Source organism: Pongo abelii, chromosome 2 (genome assembly GCF_028885655.2).
Source record: "Pongo abelii isolate AG06213 chromosome 2, NHGRI_mPonAbe1-v2.0_pri, whole genome shotgun sequence".
Classification (NCBI taxonomy): domain Eukaryota; kingdom Metazoa; phylum Chordata; class Mammalia; order Primates; family Hominidae; genus Pongo; species Pongo abelii.
In genome coordinates this window covers 193,191,307-193,218,893 of record NC_085928.1, presented here as the reverse complement: position 1 = coordinate 193,218,893, position 27,587 = coordinate 193,191,307, and the positions used below count along the sequence as shown (strand labels likewise).

Sequence of the window (27,587 nt, the reverse complement as noted above, 5' to 3'; positions counted from 1 at the left end):
GCTGTGATCCCAGCCATGATGCTATTACTGTCCCCTGGGACTCCAAGGTATCTTTGCTGACGACTGATGCATGATTCAAGAGGATATGCATAAACTGCAGAGTAGGGTTAGGGTGTGTGTAAGGATCATTTTCTTGGTAATAATTCTTCTTTCTTCGGCTGAGGAAAGTCAAGGGAACAATTTGTTAGGTCAATTCGGGGCATCTTTCTGTTCCTTTTTAAATCTTGAATTATGTATTAGCCATCCCTATTAAATTTCATTTCCCTGAATCTAATGAATGTCCTGGAAACAATACACAGGGCAGGAAACAGTGTAAATAACATAGGAGGAGGAGGCTGTGAGGAAAGAATGGTTAAAACATGAGGAAATAACATTCTGCCCTAATTTCATTCCAAGCCAGTTTGCATGCAAATAGGATGAACCAGCTTATAGAATTTGGAGATTTTACACGCAAAAAGCAAAGGACCTTTTTTGACCATGTCTCCTCAGAATTGTGCCTTTGCCAGATGCTTTTTGGTACCTTTTCTACTAAGACTTAACTTACTTTTACATCTAATACATCAGCTAATTTCTCCTGACAGTTTTGTATAATCCTGTTGAATTATGGAGGAGTAGATATTGGAATTTTCAACCTTCTGATTCAAAAGAAGATCCATGGAAAGAAGAGTTAACTCACTCAAGATTAGATGGCTGTCAGCTTGGACTATTTCTTGTTCATTCCCTATCAGGGTGCTATTCCACTCTTTATCTGTTTCTGATTAGAGTTGACTGACAACCACCTCTAACTCAGCTCAAATGATTCTGAGATTCTTTGTCTCCATTTTGTAGAGTTTTATTACAGGTGTTTATAATCACATGCTATATGCATGGCTGAATCCAGTTCAACCTCTTAGTTTCTCTGCTTGAAATTTAATATTAACCTGGTTTTATAAAGGAAAGAAATTGAATGTGATAATTAAATTATCACAATTAAACAACTAGAAAGCAACTAGAAAAAAATCCCTTCTGATATTTATATTTTCTTGTTTTTATGTGTACTCAATCAGTCCTGGGTCTAATTTAATCACAGAAGTTTACAATTCTTTTCCAAACAAGTTTGTTTTGTGGAACACTGAGATATAATTTACTGCTATCCATTTGCAAAAAAAAAAAAAAAAAAGTTTTTTTTTCAAATCCAATGCATAATAGAGATGCATTTAAATTCTGACTTGCCAGGGATGAGTTCCAAAGTTGACTTGTAAAGATTGAATGAAACAGTCTTCCTTTTTGGAACAAATTTATATAAACCACTAAAGGATGTACTTGTATTGTAAGTTCATTGTGGGCTAGGGCCAGGATTTTATTTCTATTTCAGTTTCCTCTTTCCTTACCATGGTGTTAGCTGAAGAGATAGGGCTAAGTAAATAATCCTAGTGACCCAGGCAAAGTATCTTGTTCATTCCCCACCCCCCACCCGCCCACAATACCTGTATCACAGGCGGTTGCCGGGAGTAAATGAGGATTAAATGATGGGTAAGGCACCAAGCACTGTGCCTGGTGCCCAGCAGATGCCGAATAAACAGCCCTAGTGGTAAGTTATATGGGGACCTGCTCAGGCTGGAAAGGAAGAAACTTCTTTGCCCCTGACTATTGTAATCACAGGCTCCCACAGCTTCTGCTTTTCATTTCTGGACTCAGGCTCTGCGTGGATGCATTTATACAGATGTTTCCTGCTTCTTTGTGCAATAAGTTTGTGACAGTCACATTAACTCTTACTACCTGGAATGGAAACATGGGCACCCAAAAGAAGCTCTTGCTGAGGCCAGCTTCCCTAGATTCACTCTCTCAGTCAGACTCTTCATTTGGCCAATGTAGTCACATTTGAAATCCTTGTATTGGGGCTCTTACCTACAGAATGCCCAGGTGTGAAAATGGTAGCATTTACTAATTGATTTTGCTATCACTTCTTGTACAGAGGAGGCCATCTAACTTATTGCTCACTCGTTTGAGGTAGCCCCTGTGTTCCATCTCTGAGTTCACAACCATCAGGTTCTTCCACACACCGTGTGACATGACCACACTTATTTGTTACTGGTGGAAAACAGTTGGGAGTATATTCGTTTCCTAGGGCTGATGTCACAAAGAACCACAAACTACGTGACTTAAAACAACCAAAATTTATTCTCTCACAGTTTTGAAGGCTAGACGTCCAAAGTGAGAGCAGGCCCACGTTCCCTCTGAGGGCTCTCAGGAAGAATCCTTCCTTACCTCTTCTGAGCTTCTGGTGACTGCCGGCAATTCTTGGAGTTCCTTGGCTGACAGCTGTGCCACTCCAATTTCTGCCTGTGCCTTCGCATGGCTGTTCCTTCAGCGTGCGTCTCCATTTCTTTGTTTTCTTTTTTTATAAGGATACCAGTCATTGGATTTGGACCCATCCTAACCCAGGGCAACCCCATCTTAACCAATTGTATCTGCAAAGACCCTCTTTCCGAATAAGGTCATATTTTGAGGTTCTCATAGACATGAGTTTTTGGGGGAACACTATTCAACCCAGTACAGGGGCATCGCTGAATGAACTCCTTGGATAAATCAATATTCCCTCACAGTGATGTGTATTTTGTTTCCTGTCCCCTACTCCCAAGCACCACTAAATGCCAATAAATAAATAAATACTAGGGAATGCCAATAAATAAATAAATACTGGTGAACACGTGTCTGAAAGAGGTTGTGCAATGTGGTCTGTGACCTTGAGATCAATTACAGTCTAGTTGGAAAGAAAAGGTACACAAGACGGAAAAGGTCATTCTTGCTCCTGCTCAGGGAATGTCCCTGCAGCTTCCTGTTGGAGGCGGAGTAGCTCCACACAGCACACACCCTGATGACAGTGAACAGTGTGTGTGCCTGCCCTTCGTCAGCACCGTGTAGAGCATGTGCTCACCCGCTGGAGTTTGGACCTTGGGTGTGGAGATGGGCAATCCCGTCATATGTGTGGTCCTGAGAACAGTTGTGCAACATGACCCAGAGGATATGCGCCCATATGTTTCTGCCAGACTTGAAAGACCCAGCGACTCCCTCCAGTCACTTCCAGTGATAATGAGCTTACTGGAAAGCTGACCTGCAGCGTCTCAAGAAGTCACGATGGCAAGGTCAGGCTCATGGAGATGGGAACTGAGCAAACCCAGGATCCACAGCAGCTCTGGGGCCTGGGCCTGGGGAGGGAGCCGGGGTTCTTACCTGTGTGCCCTGTTTGTATGTGTCAAGTGCACCCACATGCCTGCTCGCCCCTCCTCTTACCACCTACTGACTGTTTTTTTTCCCTTCCATCAGTTTCTTCCTCTTCCTCATAATTTCGAATGACTCACCTTCTTCATAGTTCTGTTTCCTTCTCGTTTATTCCACTGCCTGCTTTCCCCTAAAGCATGTCACAGCCCCATCTCCTGCTGGTCACCACCTCCTCCTGTTTTCTTCAGTTCAGGGAGAGATCATATTTGCCACCCCCCACCCCTGGCACATTGTTTTTATGCTGAGGGCCCCTATGGTCAGCTGCTGGTACCTCTCTGGATTCACATCCTCTGATTACTTGCCTATGAAGGTGCAGCAGCATGGCTGTGGATGGGGTGATAAGGAAAGTTCAGAGGTAATAAAGCACAAACCTTGCTGCCTGAGGCTGCCTCTTCAGCATTTCTGGTTGGGGCTGTTTCCTCTACAATAGCCTTGCGGATGCCTTAACTCACGTCACCCCATCTTCTACAAGTCATTAGAGAGTGTACACCTCGACTTATTCCCCCTTCCCCCATCATCCTAGCCTCTTCTAGAATTACTTTGACAGCTGAGCCTCCACACTGACCCTATGTGTTCTTATGAGCAGCTTTACCTAAAACATGTTCCTTTTTCTATCATAGGGCGTGGTTGAGGATGTTGCTCAGTGACAACATATCATTGGGAGAAATGTTTCTTATGTCTTAGTAGGAATAGCTGTGCTTTTCCTGAACAACTGGTTTGTGTATGTCTTCAGACATAATAAATCATATCACTCACCATGTTTCCCTCTGTATTGCTATTAGAAAGTCAGAGCCAAGTCTACAACAAGTTTAAATGGCTTTATTATATGCATTTTACATATAACCTCTTCATCTTTTCTTTTATCTTCTACACCTTTTGGAATAGTTCATCTGATTTGTTGTCTTTATATTTAGGGATGGGGATCTCTCTATGTTGCCCAGGCTGGCCTCAAACTCCTGGACTCAAGTGATCCTCCTGCCTCAGCCTCCCACGTAGTTGCAACTACAGGCAGGCGCCAAGCTCCCAACTTCTTTATTTTTTCTTCACCTTAATTCCCTCAGTTATTTTCTATCTGTCTATACTGTATATATTTCTGTAAGATGCGTCAAATGTTTAAAATGAGGTAGAGAGTGAATACATTATAAGATAGAAACTACAAGTTTGAATATCCCTTAGCCAAAATGCTTGAGACCAAAAGTGTTTTGGACTTTTTTTTTTTAGGGGAGGATTGGAATATTTGCATACATACTGAGTTATGTTGGGGATGGAACCCAAGTCTAAACACGAAATTCATTTACGTTTCGTGTACACCTTATACACATAGACTGAAGGTAATTTTACATGTTTTAAATAATTTTGTGCATGAAGTCCGGGAGCAGTGGCTCATGCCTGTAATCCCAGCACTTTGGGAGGCCGAGGCGAGCAGATCACCAGAGGTCAGGAGTTCGAGACCAGCCTGGCCAACATGCTGAAACCCTGGCTCTACTAAAAATACAAAACTTAGCCGGGCATGGTGATGCACACCTGTAATCCCAGCTACTCAGGAGGCTGAGGCAGGAGAGTCCCTTGAACTCAGGAGACAGAGGTTGCAGTGAGCCAAGGTCGTGCCACTGCACTGCAGCCTGGGCAACAGAGCAAGACTCCGTCCCAAAAAAATAAATAAATAAAAAATAATTTTGTGCATGAAGCAAAATTTTGACTGTGTTTTGACTGCCACCCATCACATGTGGTCAGGTATGGAATTTTTCACCTCCAGGGTCATACTGGTTCTTAGAAATTTCCAGATTTTGGAGGATTTCAGATTTTTTAAATTATGGATGCTCAACCTGTGCTGATAACATTTGTTTATGCGGCAAATATTAAGTATCTACTTCTACCAGTTGCCTTTACTAAAACATATTTCCTGCACTATTTATGTCTATATTGAGTATGAATTGAATGGATTTAAAGGAAAAAGCAGTCACTAAGGTCTGTAGTGATTACATTTGAGTGGGTCCTTGATGGATGCAGATAGAGTGAAAAAATTCTCCAAGGTCCTCATGGACCTCTCCACCCTTCTGTTTTGGAATGTGGTGAACTGTTAACACAGAACAGGAGCATTGGCTTTTAGAAAAGAAGGCCTCGTGGCTGGGAGTTTGAGGGTTTTATTCACCACAGTCTACATATGTAAATTTCCCAAAGAAGAAAACTTAAAATTAACATAGAAAATAACGCCATAGACACCATAGAAATGACTAGAGTTTATTGCTCTTGAAGTTTTTCTTTTAATGTTTCAGAAGTAAAGTCAATTCTTTTTTTAAAAAGATACCTAGAGTTTGCCCAACATATCAACAATAAATTATAAAAATGCCCAATTATGAATGAAGTACATATTTCCGGTATTAACTCAGAAATCATAGGGATTGATCTCAGCTAGAGGTCACTTAGGGAGATTTTTTTGTCTTGGTCCCCTTCAAATAATTTGTTCCTTTTGGTGTTTTTATTCAGGGAAATGAATTCTTATCTGCTTTAAGCAATCGAAGTTTTGAAAAATACCAGATAAAATGCCTCACTCCCAGCTCATCTTAGTCCACTATCTTTTGAAGAGAGCTCGGAGAAGGCAGGGTCATCTCATTTGGACTTTCAACCAGACAGATGACAAAGGCAGCCTTGCTGGTGGAGAGGGGCATCACAGTGTATGCCTAGAGTCAAACAGACTTCTTAAAAATCTGTCATTTGGTATTGTCTTGGCACTGTTGACTCACTGTGAAAAACTCAGAGTTGAATGCAGTTACTATTTCCATTACGATGTTATGAAGATTAGATCATACTAAACTTTCTCTTTTCAGAGCAAGCTTCATGTTCTCAGATCCTCATATACCTGAAGCAGAAGTTAGGATGCAGATGGAACACACAGGTGCTCATGGGTCCATAATGCAGCCAAAATTCTCTCTCTGCTGGACATAATTGAAATGTTAATTTCTTGTCCCTTTGAAGGAGACTGTCATGTATCAAACATGGCACAGAGGAAATTGAATTCTGCTAGTTAAAATTGAGTCAAAAATATCACAGTCCCCGTATCTCTAGCTCAAGCATTTCTAACATTCTTTACATATAGCATTACTTTTCATAGCTGAATTGATTTCCTTATATAACTAAATGGCACCACGCTCAGTGAAGCTCACAAAATTGTAGTTTTGATTTAGTGACAGATCAGCCTGAACAGCACTTTTAGAATTGTAAACCTCAAAGAAGCATGCTTTATAAAATTTGAAAACAGGCCACAAAGGCTTCTTTCTCTGTCAAGTAATTTTACAGCTTCTTTTCCTGTATGTGTGTTTCCAAAAGGACGATATTGGAAAACTAGGCAAACTGTTGCTGCACGGCCCTTTCAGCGTCTGGACAATTCACAAGGATCGTTATAAAATGAAGGATTTGATTCGATTTAAACCCAGCCAGAGGCAAATCTACCTATTTGAAAGGGGAATAGTATTCTGTAAGATACGAACGGAGCCTGGGGACCAGGGATTGTCTCCTCATTACAGCTTCAAGAAGGCCATGAAGGTAAAGGGAGTCCTATTGCATCTGGGAGTTGCCCTATGCAGAAAAGAGAGAGGTTGTTTTCCTTATTTTATAGATGAGGAAGCTGCAGTGTAGAGAGGTGAAGTTAACTTGCCAAATACCACACCACAGGGCTAGAATCCATACCCGGGTCTGTCTGACTCCAGGGTCAGAGCTTATGGGTCAGGGCTGGCATAGGAGTGCCTTTGTACTAGAGAAAAAAGACTATATGGTAGCCAGTCTGGACAAACTAATTAGTAAAAGTACCCTCTCTCCTCCAGGCAAAGAGGTAAAAGAGAGTTGAAAGACTTAGTGATGAGAACAGGGGCTGGATTTCATCTTAGACTTGCCCTTCTCAACGGTGCATCTTTGTGTCTACGTGCAGGCATTGTCCTGACCTTGGGGTCTAAGGGACACAGGCCCACACCAAGCATTGTTTTCTCGCCTGTTTAGAAACTGTTTCATAGCCAGGTAGCTATCAGGCTATGAAACACACACACACACATACAGGAGCCACACACATATACATTTATGCTCTTGTGATTAAAGCTGTTAATTTGTTCATAGTAGCCTTTGTTTTCTTTCTTTCTCTCTCTCTCTTTTTTTCTTCCTTTTTCTTTCTTTCTTCCTCTTTCTTTCTTTCTCCTTCCTTCCTTCCTTCTTTTTCTCTCTCTTTCTCTCTTTCTCTCTTTTCTCTCTTTTTCTCTTTCTTTCTTTCTTTCGACAGAGTTTTGCTCTTGTTGCCCAGGCTGGAATGCAATGGCATGATCTTGGCTAACTGCAACCTCCACCTCCCAGGTTCAAGCAATTCTCCTGCCTCAGCCTCCCAGGTAGCTGGGATTACAGGCACGCACCAGCATGCCCAGCTAATTTTGTATTTTTAGTAGAGACAGGGTTTCACCATGTTGGTCAGGCTGGTCTGAAACTCCTGACCTCAGGTGATCCGCCCACCTAGGCCTCCCAAAGTGCTGGAATTACAGGACTGATTACAGGGGTGTGAGCCATCGTACCTGGCCTTGTTATTTATGTTTCTGAATAGATCCTTATTCAGTTACTATTACGTAGAAAGTTGTAAAATACATGTTGAAGGAGAAATGATCTCTTCACTGAAAGGTTGAGGGCTGCAGCGCCTCCTGCAGAAAGATACAGTGGAAAGTTAACAGTCTGTGTTACCTTCTGAAACAGGTGAGACAGAAGACACTGTACCAGATTGTGTTTTATGCTGTCTTGGAGTCATTAAGAGAGGAAAGCAAAAACTTGAAAGGAAGATGAAAGAAGAGAGCTGTCAAGGATGGAAAGGATTAGAGTGATTGACAGGGACTATTTTAAAATCAGAAAACGATGGTATAGAACATTTCTCTTCCCTCTTTATAATAGCTGATGACACTTTCAATTCGCCAGCTTGGAAGGGGGAGCCATAGAAAGTTTGAGATTGCCAGTCAAAATGGACTTGAGAAATACATCCTGCAGGTAACGCTCATTCTTTCCCCATGGGTCTCCTCTACTCTTTCCTTATTGTGTTCCCATGACTTGACAAGTGTTTTCTATCTCATTAGTCTAACGGTCACTGGGAGAATAAAAACTCTGCAATTAATGCTCAGGGTAGTCTTATAGTGTTTTCTTATGTGTGATTGCAGGCAGCTTCAAAAGAAATCAGAGACTGTTGGTTTTCAGAAATAAGTAAATTATTGATGGAACAACAAAATAATATTAAAGGTAGGTTACCCCTGCTGACTTTCATCTGTAGAGTTATACTGATTTCACCTCAGTGGGGGATGTGCAAATTGGGGATATTGTGAAAGAAAATGGTTTGCTGGGAAAACAACTGTGGCTACATTTTCACAGTCCCTGGAAGCACCTGTGCTTGCTTTCCACTGTGGTGGAGGTGGAGGGGTTGTGTGATTGTGTGTGGTTGTGTTGGTTTGTCCCTTTTGGTTGCGTTCCCCTCACCACCTAATTGCCAAGGTCAACTTCTTAATCAAAAATCTGAAGGCCACACAAGAAAATGTTAACAGAGATTCAAATGGCCAACACTACCTTTCAGACACTGTACTACTTTTTTAAAACATCAAGATGTAATTAACATACCATCAAATTCACTGTCTTAAAATATACAATTCAGTGGGTTTTAGACTATTCACAAGGCTCAATAGCCATCCCCAGTCTAATTCTATTTTTTTTACTTTTTAGTTTTGTTTTTTGTTTTGTTTTGTTTTGAGACGGAGTTTTTGCTCTTGTCGCCCAGGCTGGAGTGCAGTGGCACCATCTCGGCTCACTGCAACCTCTGCCTCCCAGGTTCAAGTGATTCTCCTGCCTCAGCCTCCCGAATAGCTGGGACTACAGGCGTGCCACCACGCCTGGCTAATTTTTGTGTTTTTAGTGGAGATGGGGTTTCACCATGTTGGGCAGGATGGTCTTGATCTCCTGACCTCATGATCTGCCTGCCTCAGCCTCCCAAAGTGCTGGGATTACAGGCGTGAGCCACCGCGCCCAGCTGTTTTTTGTTTTAAAGTATTTAACAGCCTAATTCTAATTCTACTTCCAAAATATTTTCCTAACTCTCTCCCAACAAAATGTTCTGTACCAATTAGCAATCATTCTCCATCTCTCACCTTTACCCAGCTCCTGGCAATCACTAATGTATTTCCTGTCTCTACTGGATTTTCCTCTACACATTACATATATGGCCCTTTCTGTCTAGCTTCTTTCACTTTACATATTTTTTTAAGTTTCATTTATGTTGTAGTATCTATCAGTACTTCATACCTTTTTATGGCTGAATAACAGTCCCTTGTATGGATATACCATCTTTGTTTATCCATTCATTAGTTGATGAAGATTTGGGTTTTTTCCCCTTTTTGGATACTGTAAGTAAAGCTGCTGTAGATATTTGTGTACAGATTTTTGTATGAATCTTTATTTCCAATTTTCTTGGGTGTATATATGTGGAATTGCCAGACCATATGGTAACTTTTATTAACTTTCTGAGGAAAGTCCAAATCATCTTTCAAAACAATAACACCATTTCACATTCACACCAGCAATATAATAGTTGGGTTCAATTTTCTTCATTTCCTTATTAACACTTGTATTGTTCATGATAATAACATTATTATTATTATTATCATTGCCATCCTAGTGGGCATGTACTAGTATCTCATTGTGATTTTGATTTACGTTTCCCTCATGGCTAGTGATGTTCCATCTTTTAACATGCATATTGGCCATTGGTATATCTTCTTTGTAGAAATGTCTATTAACTCCTTTGTATGTTTTTTAATTGGCTTGTCATTTTATGGTTGAATTGTAAGAGTTATTTATATATTCTGGATACTGGACTTTTATCAGATATATTATTTGCAAGTATTTTTTCCCATACTGTGCATTGTCTTTTTACTCTCTTGATAGTGTTCTTTGCAAAGAGTTTATAGTTTTAACTCTTACAGTTAAGTCTTTGATTCATTCCAAGTTAATTTTTGTATATGATGTGAATTAGGGGCCCAAGTTCATTTTTTTACATGTGGATATCCATTGTCCTAGAACCATTGATTGAAAAGACTATTCTTTCCCCACTTTGAACGGTCTTGGCATCTTTGTTGGAAATAAATTGGCTTTAGGTATAGAATTCCTTGTTGATGCTCTTTTTCTTTAAGCACTTTGAATATGTCATCCCATTGCCTTCTCGACTCTGTGATTTCTGATAGAAATCAACTGTTAATCTTATTGAAGCGTCCTTCTATGTGCTTGCTGCTTTCAAGATAATTTCATTGTCTTCATTGACAGTTTGATTACGTTATCTCTAGGTGTGGATCTTGATCTCTTTGAATTTATATTTCTTGGAGTTTATAGACTTTCTTGAAGGTATAGATTAATGTTTTTCATCAAATTTGGGAAATGTTCAGCCATTGTTTCTTTAAATATTATTTTAGCCCATTTACCTCTCTCTCCTTCTGAGACTGCCATTATGCATCATTAGCGTGCTTGAAGGTATCTCACAGTCTCTGAGGCTGTATTCATTTTTCCTTCATTCCTCTTTATTTCTCTTCCTCAGACTGGATAGTTTCAATTGACCTATTTCTAAGTTCTCTAATTCTTTCTTCTGCTTGCTCAGATCTGCTATTGAGCCACTCTAGTGAATTTCTCATTCAATTATTATACTTTTGAAATCTAGAATTTCTGTTTGGTCCTTTAAAACAAATCTTTATATTCTCTATTTAATGAGGATTTGTTCTTGTACTTTCCTTTAGTCTTTATATATGATTTCCTTTAACTTCTTGAACATGTAAAAATAGTTAAAGTATTGGTCTAGTAAGGTCAGTATCTTGGCTTCCTCAGAAACAGTTTTGTTTTTTTTTCTTTTTTGAGACAGAGTCTTGCTCTGTAGCCCAGGCTGGAGTGCAGTGGCATGATCTCAGCTCACTGCAACCTCCGCCTCCCGGGTTCAAGCAATTCTTCTGCCTCAGCCTCCTGAGTAGCTGGGATTACAGGTGCACACCACCATACCTGGCTAAATTTGTATTTTTCGTTTAGTAGAGATGGGGTTTCAACATGTTGGTCAGGCTGGTCTCAAACTCCTGACCTCTGGTGATCTGCCTGCCTTGGCCTCCCAAAGTGCTGGAATTACAGGCGTGAGCCACCGCACCCAGCCTAGGAACAGTTTGTATTGACTGTTTTTTCTTTTTCCCTGGGTATGGGCTGCATTTTCTTATTTCTTTACATGTCTCATTATTTTCTGTTAAAATTGGACATTTTAAATAACATAATGTAGGAACTCTGGAAATTGGACCTTCCCACCTCTACTTTGTTGTTGTTGCTGTTTATTGTTGTTTGTTATAGTGACTTTTCTAAACTAATTCTGTGAAGTCTGTATTTATGTGCAGCCATTGAAGCCTCTGCTCAGTTAGCTTAGTGATCTAAATACTAATGACATGACAGAGATTTCTTTAAACACCTGAAACCAGTAAGTCTTCTAGTCTTTGCCAAAGGGCTCTGTGTGCACATTAGGGCACACCTTCACACTCAGCCTGGCACTTGACAGTTCTAGCCTAGCCTTCACTTTCTGTTTGTGCAGATCATCTAGATCAGCCAGAGGTAAGATCATGGGGCCTTTGCAGATCTGTCCTGAACATGTTAACAGGAAATGCGTGCATGGTCTTCTAGAGTCTCACAAATATTTTGGAGCCTTTACAACCCTCTATGAGCATCTTATTCCTGAGCATTTCATTTTAAACCTTCTGATTAGCCCATGTTTGCCCCACTGTTAGCCAATACCTCGAGCAACCAAGAAGTTAAACAATTGCCTGTAATCATTTTCTACAAAGGCCTTTGGGGAAAAGACTTTTCATGTTGGGCAAGTTCTGAGTCAGGCCTAATAAAGACAGCCTTGCAGGTCAGGTATTCCTAGAAACCCCTGGACAGATCAAATAATGATAATTCTCTAAGAATGAGGCTCCATAGTTCCCCCATTCCTGTTTTGCCCCTCCCATGGCTGCCAGACTGCTGATTTTCACTATCATTGCAGGCTGTTCATTTCTAAGGCTACCACCAAGGAAGGGGAGGATAGAAATAGGGCAAGTTAAAAGTTCATTATTCATACTGAGACACAGCCATTTTCTTTGAATAAATGCTCTCCAGATTGCTGCAAGCCATCGTTTAATTTCCAGTGTTCTCCAAAGACAGAAACCGTGATTATCTCAATAGATGCAGAAAAGGTCTTCAACAAAATTCAACAGCGCTTCATGCTAAAAACTCTCAATAAACTAGGTATTGATGGGACGTATCTCAAAATAATGAGAACTATTTATGACAAACTCACAGCCAATATCATACTGAATGGGCAAAAACTGGAAGCATTCCCTTTGAAAACTGGCACAAAACAGGGATGTCCTCTCTCACCACTCCTACTCAACATAGTGTTGGAAGTTCTGGCCAGGGCAATCAGGCAGGAGAAAGAAATAAAGGGTATTCAATTAGGAAAAGAGAAAGTCAAATTGTCCCTGTTTGCAGATGACATGATTGTATATCTAGAAGACCCCATCGTCTCAGTCCAAAATCTCCTTAAGCTGATAAGCAACTTCAGCAAATTCTCAGGATACAAAATCAATGTGCAAAAATTACAAGCATTCCTATACACCAATAACAGACAAACAGAGAGCCAAATCATGAGTGACCTCCCATTCACAATTGCTTCAAAGAGAATAAAATACCTAGGAATCCAACTTACAAGGGATGTGAAGGACCTCTTCAAGGAGAACTACAAACCACTGCTCAACAAAATAAAAGAGGACACAAAAAAATGGAAGAACATTCCATGCTCATGGATAGGAAGAATCAATATCGTGAAAATGGCCATACTGCCCAAGGTAATTTATAGATTCAGTGCCATCCCCATCAAGCTACCAATGACTTTCTTCAGAGAACTGGAAAAAACTACTTTAAAGTTCATATGGAACCAAAAAAGAGCCTGCATAGCCAAGACAATCCTAAGCCAAAAGAACAAAGCTGGAGGCATCATGCTACCTGACTTCAAACTATACTACAAGGCTACAGTAATCAAAACAGCATGGTACTGGTACCAAAACAGAGATATAGACTAATGGAACAGAACAGAGCCCTCAGAAATAATACCACACATCTACAACCATTTTGACAAACCTGACAAAAACAAGAAATAGGGAGAGGATTCCCTATTTAATAAATGGTGCTGGGAAAACTGACTAGCCATATGTAGAAAGCTGAAACTGGATCCCTTCCTTACACCTTATACAAAACTGGATCCCTTCCTTACACCTTATACAAAAATTAATTCAAGATGGATTAAAGACTTAAATGTCAGACCTAAAACCATAAAAACCCTAGAAGAAAACCTAGGCAATACCATTCAGGCCATAGGCATGGGCAAGGACTTCATGACTAAAACACCAAAAGCAATGGCAACAAAAGCCAAAATTGACAAGTGGGATCTAATTAAACTAAAGAGCTTCTGCACAGCAAAAGAAACTACCATCAGAGTGAACAGGCAACTTACAGAATGGGGGAAAATTTTTATAATCTACCCATCTGACAAAGGGCTAATATCCAGAATCTACAAAGAACTTAAACAAATTTACAAGAAAAAATCAACCCCATCAAAAAGTGGGCAAAAGATATGAACAGACACTTCTCAAAAGAAGACATTTATACAGCCAACAGACACATGAAAAAATGCTCATCATCACTGGCCATCAGAGAAATGCAAATCAAAACCACAATGAGATACCATCTCACACCAGTTAGAAAGGCAATCATTAAAAAGTCAGGAAACAACAGGTGCTGGAGAGGATATGGAGAAATAGGAACACTCTTACACTGTTGGTGGGACTGTAAACTAGTTCAACCATTGTGGAAGACAATGTGACGATTCCTCAAGGATCTAGAACTAGAAATACCATTTGACCCAGCCATCCCATTACTGGATATATACCCAAAGGATTATAAATCATGCTGCTATAAAGATACATGCACATGTATGTTTATTGCAGCACTATTCACAATAGCAAAGACTTGGAACCAACCTAAATGTCCATCAATGACAGACTGGATTAAGAAAATGTGGCACATATACACCATGGAATACTATGCAGCCATAAAAAACGATGAGTTTTTTATTCCAGGGACATGGTGAAGCTGGAAACCATCATTCTGAGCAAACTATCGCAAGGACAGAAAACCAAACACCGCATGTTCTCACTCATAGGTGGGAACTGAACAATGAGAACACTTGGACACAGGGCGGGGAACATCACACACTGGGGCCTGCGGTGGAGTGGGGGGATGGGGGAGGGGTAGCATTAAGAGATATACCTAATGCAAATGATGAGTTAATGGGTGCAGCACACCAACATGGCACATGTATACACATGTAACAAACCTGCACACTGTGCACATGTACCCTAGAACTTTAATAAAAAAAAAAGGAAAAAAAATTTTTCAGTGTTCTGAAAATAAATTTTCTAACCATTTTTGGCCAGTTTTTTCCAAACTTTCACAAAGAAGAGAATTTGGGGAGGGGTTTTTTCTCCACCATTTTCACTGATGTCACACGCTGTACTCCTTTCAACAATTAAAAATCATCTTTAAGCAGGCTTTATGCTTTCACTTTGTTTGTTTGTTTGTTTGTTTTGAACCAATTCTCACAACAGCAGGGATATTTGGTGGGAAAATCCACAGCAAGCTTTATCAACTGAGTTCTGACGTTCCCCTCAGGTAATGTTACTAGGGTGAAGAAATGCCAGTCTCATGTGGAAAGTCTATCTTCTATCATTTATACTGGCAGTGGTTTGCATTTTGGGTAAGAAAAATCACATAAAAATGAAAAGATAACTTTTTTCTTTAGAGATAGCAGGAATGCAACTGGCTCACACTTTTTCTAGGTCTTCTGCGATCATCAGCTGCTCAGGAACATGCAAGGCTAGGTGTGCATCATAAGATAAGGGAAAAGGTAAACCAAGTGGTGTAACTGGAAAACCACCACATCAGTTTTCTGTCACAAAAACCAAGCAACATAGGTTCTTGATTTAAACTGTAGGTAACTGCCAGGAACTAGTAACAATATTATGTTATTGATTTTACTTTGTATAAAGATAAGATGGGAAAAAAATATGATTTACTTTTGTTTTACAACTATTAATATTATGTTAAATATATGTTATGGTAATTGAGTAGGAGTGTCCTAGAGGCTTAACACGGAATGATATGGCAACTCTAGTATAAAAAATCACTTGTTTCCTGCAGAAACAACATTCTAGTCACAAGCTTGTTTAGAAATCCTTACTCACTAGGTCAGTGTTTCTTAAAGGGTGGTTTAAGGACCACCTGCATTCAAATTATTTGAAGGGCTTGCTACAAATGCAGATTTGTGCATTCCACCCCAGAACTATAGAATAGCTAGGGTTAGTCCTGGGGACATACATTTTAGCTTATTAAGGTTTCTAGGTAGAGACCTTTTACTATAATTTTTAAAACTCCTTTACTGAGGTATAATGACATGATAAACCACACATATTTGAAGAGTACAATTTGATAAGTTTTGACATCTGTATACATCTGTAAGGCATGACCACAGTAAGGATAATGAACATGCCTATCACCCCCAAAGGTTTGTTCACACCCCTTTGCATTCCCTTTCTCCTGCCCCTCCCTTACCCACCCCAGGTGACCACCAATCTCCTTTCTGTCACTATAGGTTAGTTTGCATTTTCTAGAATTTCATAAGAGATAATACAGTATGTACTTTTTTTTTTGGTCCGGCTTCTCTCCTTTGCATAATTATTCTGAGATTCGTCTATGTTGCATTTTGTAAACAATAGTACCTATTTTGGTTGTTGCTGAGTAGTATTTCATTGTTTGGCTAGACCCCGTTTTCTTTATCCATTTACTTGTTAATGAACATCCGATTTGTTTCTGCTTTGGGGCTATTTTGAATAATGCTGCTATGAACATGCAAGTACAAGTCTTTGTGTGGACACGTGTTTTCATTTCTCTTGGGTAAATACCTAAGAGTGTAATGGTTAGGCCATATGGTAGGTGTATGTTTAATTTTTTAGGAATTTTCTAATTACTTTACAAAGTGATTATACTATCTTCCATTCCCATAGTAATGTATGGGAGTTCCACTTGTGCCATGTCCTCACCAATACTTGGTATTGTCAGTCTTTTAAATTTTCAGATTTCTAATAGGGGCATAGTGGTATGTCATTAGGTTTTAATTTGCTTTTCCCTGGTAGCTAATAGTTGAGCATCTCTTTATGTGCTTTTTTGCCATCTTTATCTCTTCTTTGGTGAAGTGTCTGTTCAAATCTTTTGCTCATTGTTTTATTATTGACTTTTGAGAGTTTTTATGTATATCCTAGATACATGTCCTTTTAATGCTTTGTAAATATTTTCTTTTAGTGTGTGGCATCTTTTTCTCTTAAGAATAACTTTTGAAGAGCAAAAGACTTTAATTCTTATAATATTTAATTTTAAAAACTGTATGTATCATGCTTTTGGTGTCCTGCCTAAGAAATCATTATCCAAAAGCCATAAAGATTTTCTCCCTATGTTTTCTTCCAGAAGTTTTATAGTTTTACATTTAGGTCTCTGATCCATTTTGAGTATTTGTTTGTTTGTTTGTTTCTGTTTTGGATTTGTATATGTTGTGAGGTATGGATCAAAGTTCAGTCCTTTGCATATTGATGTTCTAGTTTTTCCATTGCCAGTTGTTAAAAACACTATTCTTTCTCCAGTTGATAATTTATGTAAGTGCATCTATTTCTGGATGCCTGATTCTTTTCCATTGATCTATTTGTCTACCTTGACATCAGTCCCTCACTATCTTGGTTACTGCTGCTTTCTAATAAGTCTTAAAATGAGGTAGTTAGAGTCCTATAATTTTGTTCTTCCTTTTTAAAGTTGTTTTGATTATTCTGTGTCCTTTATACTTCTATATATATTTTAGAATCTGCTTGTCAACTTCTCGAAAAACCTTATTGAGATTTTGATTAGGATTATGTAAAATCTCTAGACCAATTTGGTGAGAATTGACTTCTTAACAATATTAAGCTTAATCTAAAATTTAAATTTTAACTGACTCCCCTGCTGCCTTCCTGGCCCTGCAGAAAAAGACAAGTTTGTTATAAAGACATGATACTTATTCTGTTGAAAATTCGGAAAGAGATTTCTCAAGCCCTCCTTAAGGCCTGCACTGTGCTTTATAGGTTGTGACAGGAATGCAAAAATCTAGATAAGAAGCAAAACCAGGCTCCAGCATGTGGTTTAGATAAAAGAAAAACACTACTGAACTGAAAGGCCCAGAGGTGTTGTGCCAGCCCCTTCCTTTTACAGATGTGCAAGCAGAGGGTCAATTTTACATAACTTATCCGCAGCAGAACCGAGTCTCCTGAGCCTGGTGCACCAAGTAGGGTCTGATGAAATGTCTCTGTGAGTGACGCAAATGGCAAGGGCTCTAAGAATTCAGAGAGGGCCCACAGTGGATGGTGAGTGAGCGGGAACCAGGGCCCTGGGCTGAACCAGGAACAGAATGCAGACTCAGGCTGTCTGGATACCCTTGAGGGTATCCGGGCAATGTTGAGAAGATGGTGTCCCAGGTTCCAGGATCGGGAATATCAGGTTCCAAGATCGGGAATATCAGGTTCCAAGGTCAGGAATATCAGGACTGTCAGTACCTTATACCTGCCGAGAACTTTACAAAGCTCTGACATATAAACATTATCACCTAGATTCATTATTACACCATCCTACAACACCTTTCAACCTTTGTGGATTGTTAAGCATAATAACGCTATACACTGGCCAAAGAATACAGTGACCTTAGGGCCATGGGTGAGAGGAATGCACTGGGAGCCAATGAGGGATGTAGAGAGAGGGCCTCTCGGAGATAACCAGACAGAAGAGGACATTGTACCCAGGTGTTATGGAGTCAGCTAGGGCCTGGGCAGGGAAGAGAAGAGTGTCATTAATGGGTGAGACGCAGCAGCACAAGAAGCCGAGGAGGGAGGCAGGCACTGAGGTTTGGGACAAGCTCCTCAGCTGTGGCATGAATGCCTGTGATCTAGAGGTGAAGGGAGACTGCGGGGAAAGATCAGGCCCCACCCAGAAGAGTGCAGGGGCAGGCAATGCTGTGGGTGGGATACAAGGCAAAGCCCCAGTCCTGGCAGAAATCGAGTCCCATCCTAGCAACAGGGCAACACGTGGCAGTCACATCGGGAGTAAAAGGGGGGCCCAGGAACCTTGAAAATCACAGAGCTGCCCCGAAGCGAGCACATTCAGTGATGACCTGAGCCTGGCCTGGGAGAGTCAGGGATAGGGTGGCAGGAAAAAGATTGAGACGGCCTCAAATATTGGGCCGAGGAATTTGGCTTTTATGCTGTGGGAGGCAGTGGGGAGCCTCTGGAGGTTGAGATCTGGTGTTATTCTCATACCTGGGACAACACTTTAGTAAAGAATGTGATTCTTATCGCTCTCCCAGGGACTCATGATTTTTTCCCTCATCAAGTCACATAATTTGGGCTCACATGGAAAAAATGAGCATTTGGGCACTGTTTATTCCTTAATTCAGTATTAATGGAGCTAACTGTAGAAACTTGGATAGACCCAGAACCAATGCATGCAGGAGACTCAGCAGGATGGGCTAGAGACGTGGGGGAGGATGCCAGGACCACGTGAGCCCAGGGACTGTAGCAGCATTTTCTGAATTCCTGGGAAAATACGATCAAGACCTACACACCTTTATATATTTTTATAGTATTCTCTCTATGCATATATGTGTATTTAAAAATAATAAGTAAAATCAATTCAAATTAGCTTAAATTTGAGAGTGCTGTTTTTTGTTTTTTAAAATTTTAGACCAAGGAAATCCGCAGTTTGAAATGAGCACGAGGTGAGTACTGATTTTTTTATTTTAAAGACCTGTCAAATGCTTCGGATGTTCCGTATTGAGTCCATGTCATTGCTTTTATTGCTTTTCTTCCCCCAATACTTGGCTTATTACAAGGGATTTCCAATTTTTAAAACATATTGGCTGGGCGCAGTGGCTCACGCCTGTAATCTCAGCACTTTGGGAGGCCAACGCAGATGGATCGCTTGAGCCCAGGAGTTTGAGACCAGCCTGGGCAACATGGTGAAACCCTCTCTCTAACAAAAAAAAAAAAAATACAAAAATTAGCCTAGGGTGGTGGCGCACTTGTAGTCCCAGCTACTCAGGAGGCTGAGGTGGGAGGATCACTTGAGCCCAGGAGGTCAAAGCTGCAGTGAGCCTAGATCACATCACTGCACTCTAGCCTCTGTGACAGAGCAAGAGCCTATCTCAAAAATAAATAAATAAGTGCATAAATACATGAATAAATATAAAAAATTAAATAATAAATCAGTTCCCAACCCCACTGCTAGCCTAGGATATTAAATCAGTTCCCAACCCCACTGCTAGCTAGGATATCTTTTCTGGTGCATGCTTGCTGTATTGCCGGTTGAGGTAGATCTGCCAGTTCGAAACCTCCCCTAATTGCCCTTGCTTTTGGCTGTTTTCTTGAGCTTTCTATTCCATTCCTATTTTCACAAGGCTGCCCTGCCTCCTACTTTACTGAGTGGGCAAACGCACCCTCTGATATTACCTCCTCTGGCTTCCCCCTCTCCACTCAGAACTCTCCTGATCATCTTCCTTTCTTTATTCCCCCTTGTCTGGGAGGAAGATGTGCTCACACTTCTTTCAGGGTTAAGTCTTCACTGGTGCTCCTTGCCTTATCTATTACTGTGACTTACAATCTTCGTCTATAGTTCCTCTTCCTGTCCAAAGCACTCAGGGATACTCAATATATGTTTGTTGAAAACGCCTGTCTACTGTGATCCAGTTCTGATACAGGAGTCTGCTTAGTTTTTCTAAGCTCATTTAGCCTGATCCTCATGGAACCGCCACTAGACCCTAACACAAAAAGATGAGAGAAGTGGAAAAGGTGAGGGCTCTAGAAGGCAGCTGTTTCTCCCCCTCCTCTCTGCCCCTACACTCTTACGGACTACTCTATTGCAGCATTTAATATGCTATAATTTTATGATGTGTTTACATTTTCTCCCACTAGACCGTGAATTCCTCTAGGGCATGGAGGTTGTCTTATTAGTTTTAGCTTCCCTCAGGCCTCATCTACCAGGGCCAGGCACTTTTGTAGGTGCTCAGTAAATATTTAGTGAATAAACAAATGAAAGCACTCATTGAATAATCAGATGAGGCCAGCAAACCACTCTGCAAGCAAGGCCAGGGGTGATGAGGTTTAGTTCAGGCATATCGTATTCCTCTTGGACCTCCAATGCTTAGTAGGTATTTATTCACTGGATTCGTCTAACCCAAAAGAGTTACTATAATAGTTGGCATTTTGGGTCAGTAAAGAGGAAGGAGGGAGCTGTAGTGAGCCAGTGAAAACATTTTCGAGAAGACAAGGGGATTATTCCTCCTCACCTCTCCCCGCTTTAAGATTTGTAGCCATGTAATCCCAGCACTTTGGGAGGCCAAGGCAGGGGGATCACAAGGTCAAGAGATCGAGACCATCCTGGCCAACATGGTAAAACCTCGTCTCTACTGAAAATACAAAAATTAGCTGGGTGTGGTGGCACACGCATGTAGTCATGTAGTCCCAGCTACTTGGGAGGCTGAGGCAGGAGAATGGCGTCAACCCGGGCAGCAGAGCTTGCAGTGAGCCAAGATCACGCCACTGCACTCCAGCCTGGGCAACAGAGTGAGACTCTGTCTCAAAAAAAAAAAAAAAAAAGATTTGCAGCCAATTAGATGTTTGCTGTGTAATCCAATAAGAAGTGTCCTTTGGACATTTCCTTACTGCATATCACCTACTGAGCTGAGGCAGGTCTTCAACTACAGGTAAGGGAGGAGCAGCAGGTCCTCGAGACCTAGACCAGAGATACACTAGGTGGGCCAGCGTTACTCCAACTGGTGGGGGAGGGATGCGTGTGTCATTCCTTCCAGTGACTCAATATTCATGTTTATTTCTCTAAAGCAAAGGCAATGGAGCAGGATGCGGACCGTGGATTGAAAATATGAAAAGAGCTACCACTAGCAAGGAAGACCCAGCCTCCAGCACAGGAGGGATTAAAGGTAGGGAGGGTCCCATGGGAGAGTGGAGCACAGAAGCAGTGGGGTGATGCCGGCTGCTTAGATGCTAAGGAAGACATCACCTAGGGCCCAGCCCTTCTTTAGTTAAATGAGGGAGAAAAAAGAAAGCATTTTACCACCATGTGGTTTAAAATCAATTTCCTGCTATTCATTTGTGTAGAACTAATGGGGCCAGAATGAACATGAAGGGCAAATGTCTCACATTGAGAAGTACAGGAGCACCCCCTTATCCACTGTTTCACTTTCCAGGTTTTAGTTACTCTTAGTCAACTGCTGTCCAAATATCAAATGGAAAAATTACAGAAATAAACAATCGATGAGTTTTAAATGATATGCCATTCTGAGTAGTGCGATGAAATCTGGCGCCTTCCGCTGTGTCTTGCTTGGGACACGAATTATCCCCTTGTCCAGGGCGTCCCTGCTGTCTGTGCTCCCCACCCCGCCAGCCTTAGTCACTTATAGCCATCTTGGTGATTAAATCGACTGTTAGGATCACAGTGTTTGTGTTGAAGTGACTCTTATTTTACTTAATAATGGCCCCAGGCCAGGCGCGGTGGCTCACGCCTATAATCCCAGCACTTCAGGAGGCCGAGGCGGGTGGATCACCTGAGGTCAGGAGTTCAAGACCAGCCTGGCCAAGATGGTGAAACCTCATCTCTACTAAAAATACAAAAATTAGCCAGGCGTGGTGGTGTGCACCTGTAATTCTAGCTACTCGGGAGTTTGAGGCAGAGAATTGCTTGAACCTGGGAGACGGAGGTTGCAGTGAGCGAGATGGTGCCACTGCACTCCAGCCTGGCCGACAGAGTGAGACTCTGTCTGAAAAAATAAATAAATAAATAAAGTACGCCTGTAATCCCAGCACTTTGGGATGCTGAGGCGGGCGGATCACAAGGTTAGGAGATGGAGATCATCCTGGCTAACACGGTGAAACCCCATCTCTACTAAAAATATTTTTTAAAAAATTAGCTGGGCCTTGGTGGCGGGCTTCTGTAGTCCCAGCTACTCAGGAGGCTGAGGCAGGAGAGTGGCGTCAACCTGGGAGGCGGAGCTTGCAGTGAGCCAAGATCGCGCCACTGCACTCCAGCCTGGGCGACAGAGCGAGACTCTGTCTCAAAAAAATAAATTAAATAAATAAATAAATAAATAAACAATGGCCCCAAAGCACAGTCGTGATGCTGGAAATTCAGATATGCCAAAGAGAAGCCATCAAATGCTTCCTTTAAGTGAAAAGGTGAAAGTTCTTGATTAAACAAGAAAGAAAAAAATCACACGCCAAGGTTGCTAAGATCTATGGTAAGAAGGAATCATCTGTCCGTGACATTGTGAAGAAGGAGAAAGAAATTTGTACTCGTTTTGCTGTCGCATCTCAAACTGCCAAAGTTACGGCAGCAGTACTAAGATGAAAAAGGCGTTAAACCGGTGGTGGTGGAAGGCGAATAGAAACGCGCTCCCACTGATGGCAGTGAAGTTTGGCACTCTCTGCGGTTTTGGGCATCCACTGGGGATCTTGGAAGTAGCCCCTGAGGATAAAGTGGGACTACTGTACCTGTCATTATAAATGTGTCCAAACCCAAGGAATGTACAACTGCCAGAGTGAACCATGATGTGAGCTACGGACTTTGGGTGAATATGATATATTCAGTGTATAGGTTCATCCATTGTAACAAATGTGCCTCTCTGGTGGGGGATGGTGATAGTCGGGGAGGCCATGCATGTGTGGGCACAGGGGATATATGGGAAATCTTTGTACCTTCCTCTCCGTTTTTCTGTGAACCTAAAACTGCTCTAAAAAAATAAAGTCAGCCGGGTGCGGTGGCTCACGCCTGTAATCCCAGCACTTTGGGAGGCCGAGGCGGGGGGATCACCTGAGGTCAGGAGTTGAAGACTAGCCAGGCCAACATGATGAAACTAAAAATACAAAAAATTAGCCGGGCATGGTGGTACATGCCTGTAATCCCAGCTACTCAGGAGGCTGAGGCAGGAGAATCGCTTGAACCCAGGAGGCAGAGACTGTGGTGAGTCAAGATCGTGCCATTGCACTCCAGCCTTGGCAACAAGGGCGAAACTCCTTCTCAAAAAAATAAAATAAAATAAAATAAAATAAAGCCTTCTAAAAAAGTTTTCAAAATAAACCACATATACAGTATTACAGTAGAGAGTATTGACAGCCTGCCCAGACCCTCTTTATAGGCTGTTGGCCCCATGTCTCTGCTGCTGTGAGGTTAGCTGACAATGGCTCACAGTTGTGCCCTTCAGACAGTTGCCCTCAGCTGCCCAGGGTCGTCCAGCCAGGAAATGCCTGTGAGGTTATGTCCTCCCCTAAGGGTGGCTAATGGCCCACCAATAGCTTACTGATTCAGGGTACAGAAGCCAGTCCTTCTGTCTCAAGATGGTAACCTGTGGTGCCATCCATGCTCCAGTACTGCCCAGGGGATCAGGCTGATGCTAGACTTCTGCTAAGCCCACGTCTGTGCCTGGCTTCTTCCCTGCCCTAGCTTTGGCCCTCACTGTCTTCCAGGTTTCATCTGAAAGCCGTTTGTCAATAACACACTTGCATAGTCTGCTTCTGGGGAAACTGACTGAAGACCGTTAGTAGCAGGAGGGGTCCCAGAATGGATGGAATTCTGGTGTTGGCTCACTGCAGGCCAAATGGCCACGAGGACCTCATTATTGGTGTTAAGTGGAGTGTTGAGAGTCCTGGTGCCTGGCCTGCTGTAGCAGTTCAATTGCTCAGACCTTCACCTGTGGTGACCTGGGATTAGATACAGGTGGATGGGGACACGCCAGCTGGTGCAATGTCTCTAGCGTTTGAGAGCTTTGAGGAAAATATTATCTATCAGGAAGGTAGAGTTGGGAGGCTGTTGCTAAGAGCTTCCCATTGATGCACTGAAGAGAGAAAGTAACAGGGTCAGACTAATTATCAATTTAAAACACAGGATCAGAAGCAGGGGGCCTCCCTGCCAACATTTAGCCTCTCATCTCCTATAGCAGAGGCAGACTGGGCCGGTAAAAGTGGCAGAATTTGAGAGAAGGAAGAATTCTCAGCCTAGGTGAGTCTGCCATCTGGTCATTTTGGACTCCTAGTGCCAGTAGATGAGCAGGAAAAGTCAGATCCTGAGAGGGAAGATAAGGGACCCAAAAGCTGGGAATGAGGATGTCTGGGTAAATGCCCTTGACCTCCTGGGCTGGCAGCAGTGGCCTACTCCGCCTTGTACTACAAAGTACAGCCAAGGACCAACTGTAGCAGCAGGCGGCAGCTGTAGATTTAGTTAAGTAGGATTCTTGCTGTGTTCCCTAGTGGAAGTGTCTCCCTCAGGTACTGTACCTTGAGGAGTACCTCCTTCTGATGACCAGGACCCATTTCTCCTTCCAGTATGGTAACTGCTCTCTTTGCCTGCTGGTCTCCTGGCATGAGGACAAAGAGATAGGATTCCTCATGCCAGTAGGGCTAGGGCCTGGCTGGGGGAAGGGAAGAAGGTGAGATTCACTTAAGACAGTTCCCAGTCCCCTAAGACTATGCGGAAGCCTCAGATGAGGCATACAAGGCAATGTTTGCCCTTCTCAAGATCTGTCCCCACCTCCCTTCCTGAACCCTTTCAGGATAATAACTAGGATCAAATGACAACATGACCTGACTGGAGAAGGGGCACACAGGCCTGTGAGGGTTAACTCAAAATGTGAGAGTCTTTGAACTGTGCTTTAATGCCCACTAAAGAAGGTGCATAGCAGAAGTCCAGTTAGTCCACTTCCTCTTAGGCACCCTAGTGCCTGCACCACGGGCTCGGAAATGGAGAAGCCTTGGTAGCAGAATTGAACCCAGCAGTGCTCGGCCCCAGCAGTGAGGGCTCCGTGTCTTCAAGACTGCTCTAGCTGCTACCACTGTTAAATGTCCGACGTGCCAGCAGAGGTCAGTGCTGAGCCCCCAGTTTGGTACTGTCCCTTGAGGAGACAAGTTGATTTTATCAGACCCCTTCAGGCTAGAAAGTACAGTGTGTGATCAATCATATAGCATTGCTTTTTTTTTTTTTTTTTTTTTTTTTTTTTTTTTGAGATAGAGTTTCACTCTCGTCGCTCAGGTTGGAGTGCAACGGCGCCATCAGGGATCACTGCAACCTCCACCTCCTGGGTGCAAGTGATTCTCCTGCTTCAGCCTTCTGAGTAGCTGGGATTACAGGCTCATGCCACACCCAGCTAATTTTTGTATTTTTAGTAGAGAAGACAGGGTTTCACCATGTTGACCAGGCTGGTCTTGAACTCCTGACCTCTGGTGATCCATCCGCTTCTGCCCCCCAGAGTGCTGGGATCACAGGCGTGAGCCACCGCGCCAGGCTGTATAACACTGCTTTGATCAGGGGACTCAGTATGGCAAAAGAGAATCAGCCATAGACATGTGATCACAGGACACAGTCTTACCACCACATTCAGAAGCTGGCAGCCTGATAGAGTAGTGGGACAGCCTCTTGAAAGTGAGGTGGGGCAGCAGTTTGGACATGGCACTGCAGGGAGGGAGTGCTGTCCCTCAGGATGCAGCATACAACTGAACCAATGGCTGTATTATGGTGTTATGCCCCCAAGAGGCAGAGTATATGAATCTGGGAGCCAAGAAGTCAAATGAGTTGTGACCTTGCCCATCATGACTCCAGTGATGAACACGGGGACATTTTTTTCTCCCCATGTCTCCAACTTTAACCTCAGTGGGTCTCGACAAGGGAGACACTTCCACTAGGGAACACAGCAAGAATCCTACTTAACTCAATCTGTGGCTGCCACCTGCTGCTGCAGTTGGTCCTCGGCTGTGCCTTGTCATCATTCTCTCCCTCCTACTCATTCTAGACACCCCTCTCCCCATCTGGCACTTCTACTGGTGGCATGTATAGTGGGGGTCCTAGACTCTTATCAGGCTGTGGTTCTTGGACTTGGCCATCATAGTTACAGCTGGGCGTGGGGGTATTGCGAGATGTCCTAGTGGATCACCTGAGCATCAGACATGTCCGTCTCGGCCTCTGTTAAGCAGCAGCCCTGCCTTCTCACGACGACCAGGACCCATTTCTCCTTCCACTATGGTAACTGCTCTCTTTGCCTGCTGGTCTATTGACATGAAGAGAAAGGGAAAGGATTCCACATGCCAGCTGGGATGGGGTCTGGGTAGGGGAAGGGAAGAAGGTAAGATTCACTAAGGACCTACACAATTTCCGGATGGGACAGTCAGCAGACAGGTGGGTGTGCTGTTTTGAGTGCTGTTGGTTAACCAGCCTCTCTCTGGCAGCTTACAGTAAAAATAAAGGGCTGGGCACGGTGGCTCACGCCTGTAATCCCAGCACTTTGGGAGGCCGAGGCGGGAGGATCAGGATGTCAAGAGATCGAGACCATCTTGGCCAACATGGTAGAACCCCGTCTCTACTAAAAATACAAAAATTGGCTGGGCATGGTGGCACGTGCCTGTCATCCCAGTTACTCAGGAGGCTGAGGCAGGAGAATCACTTGGACTCAGGAAGCGGAGGTTGCAGTGAGCCGAGATGATGCCACTGCACTCCAGCCTGGAAACAGAGCGAGACTCCATCCTAAATAAGTAAATAAATAAATAAAGGATATAAGCTAAGACTGTTTTACTGACTTGGATGGTGCTGAAAATTTTTAATTCTGAATTCACTTTGCCCCTGATTTGCAAAGTCCTGGCCATGTGAAAGACATAAAAATGAGAATAACTGTTGTACCTCAGAGCTAACAGAGGAAGAACCTGTCTGCCAGCCTTACTATAGGTCCCTCGTTGGGTACCTCAGGGTCTCCAAGGGGGCCTAGGAGCTATCCAGTATAGCACGTCATGGTTGTTTCTTTGCCAATTTTTGTGGCATTTCCTTTTGGGCCTAGATAATTTAGTTACTTTCATTATCATTTTTTTTGTGTGTGTTATTCAAACTTATTGGGGCACTCTAGTATTTCAATGAAGAAAATAAGTTCTAGCAAACAGCCCTCTCTGGAGAGATGGTGGGTTATTTTACATATCTGACCAATTGGTTTTAACTATTTTAAGTTTCCTTTTCTGATTATTAAAGGAATACACATGTAGAATGTCAGAAATTTAGAAAATACAGAAAAGTACAAATAAAAATACAAATCCAACATAACCAGA

The 27,587-nt window shown here is 42.3% G+C and overlaps 1 protein-coding gene across 2 annotated transcripts in view; it reads left to right on the top strand.

Annotated features, from left to right (window-relative positions):
• MCF2L2 (MCF.2 cell line derived transforming sequence-like 2) overlaps positions 1–27,587 on the top strand; it is a 247,088-nt gene that overhangs the window by 208,571 nt on the left and 10,930 nt on the right. For both annotated transcript variants that reach the window (XM_009239585.4, XM_054553050.2), the window contains 5 exons: positions 6,589–6,804; positions 8,179–8,271; positions 8,439–8,517; positions 19,186–19,219; positions 21,339–21,436. In XM_009239585.4, the coding sequence (XP_009237860.4) occupies positions 6,589–6,804; positions 8,179–8,271; positions 8,439–8,517; positions 19,186–19,219; positions 21,339–21,436 (520 nt within the window). The remainder of the gene's footprint in view (positions 1–6,588; positions 6,805–8,178; positions 8,272–8,438; positions 8,518–19,185; positions 19,220–21,338; positions 21,437–27,587) is intronic.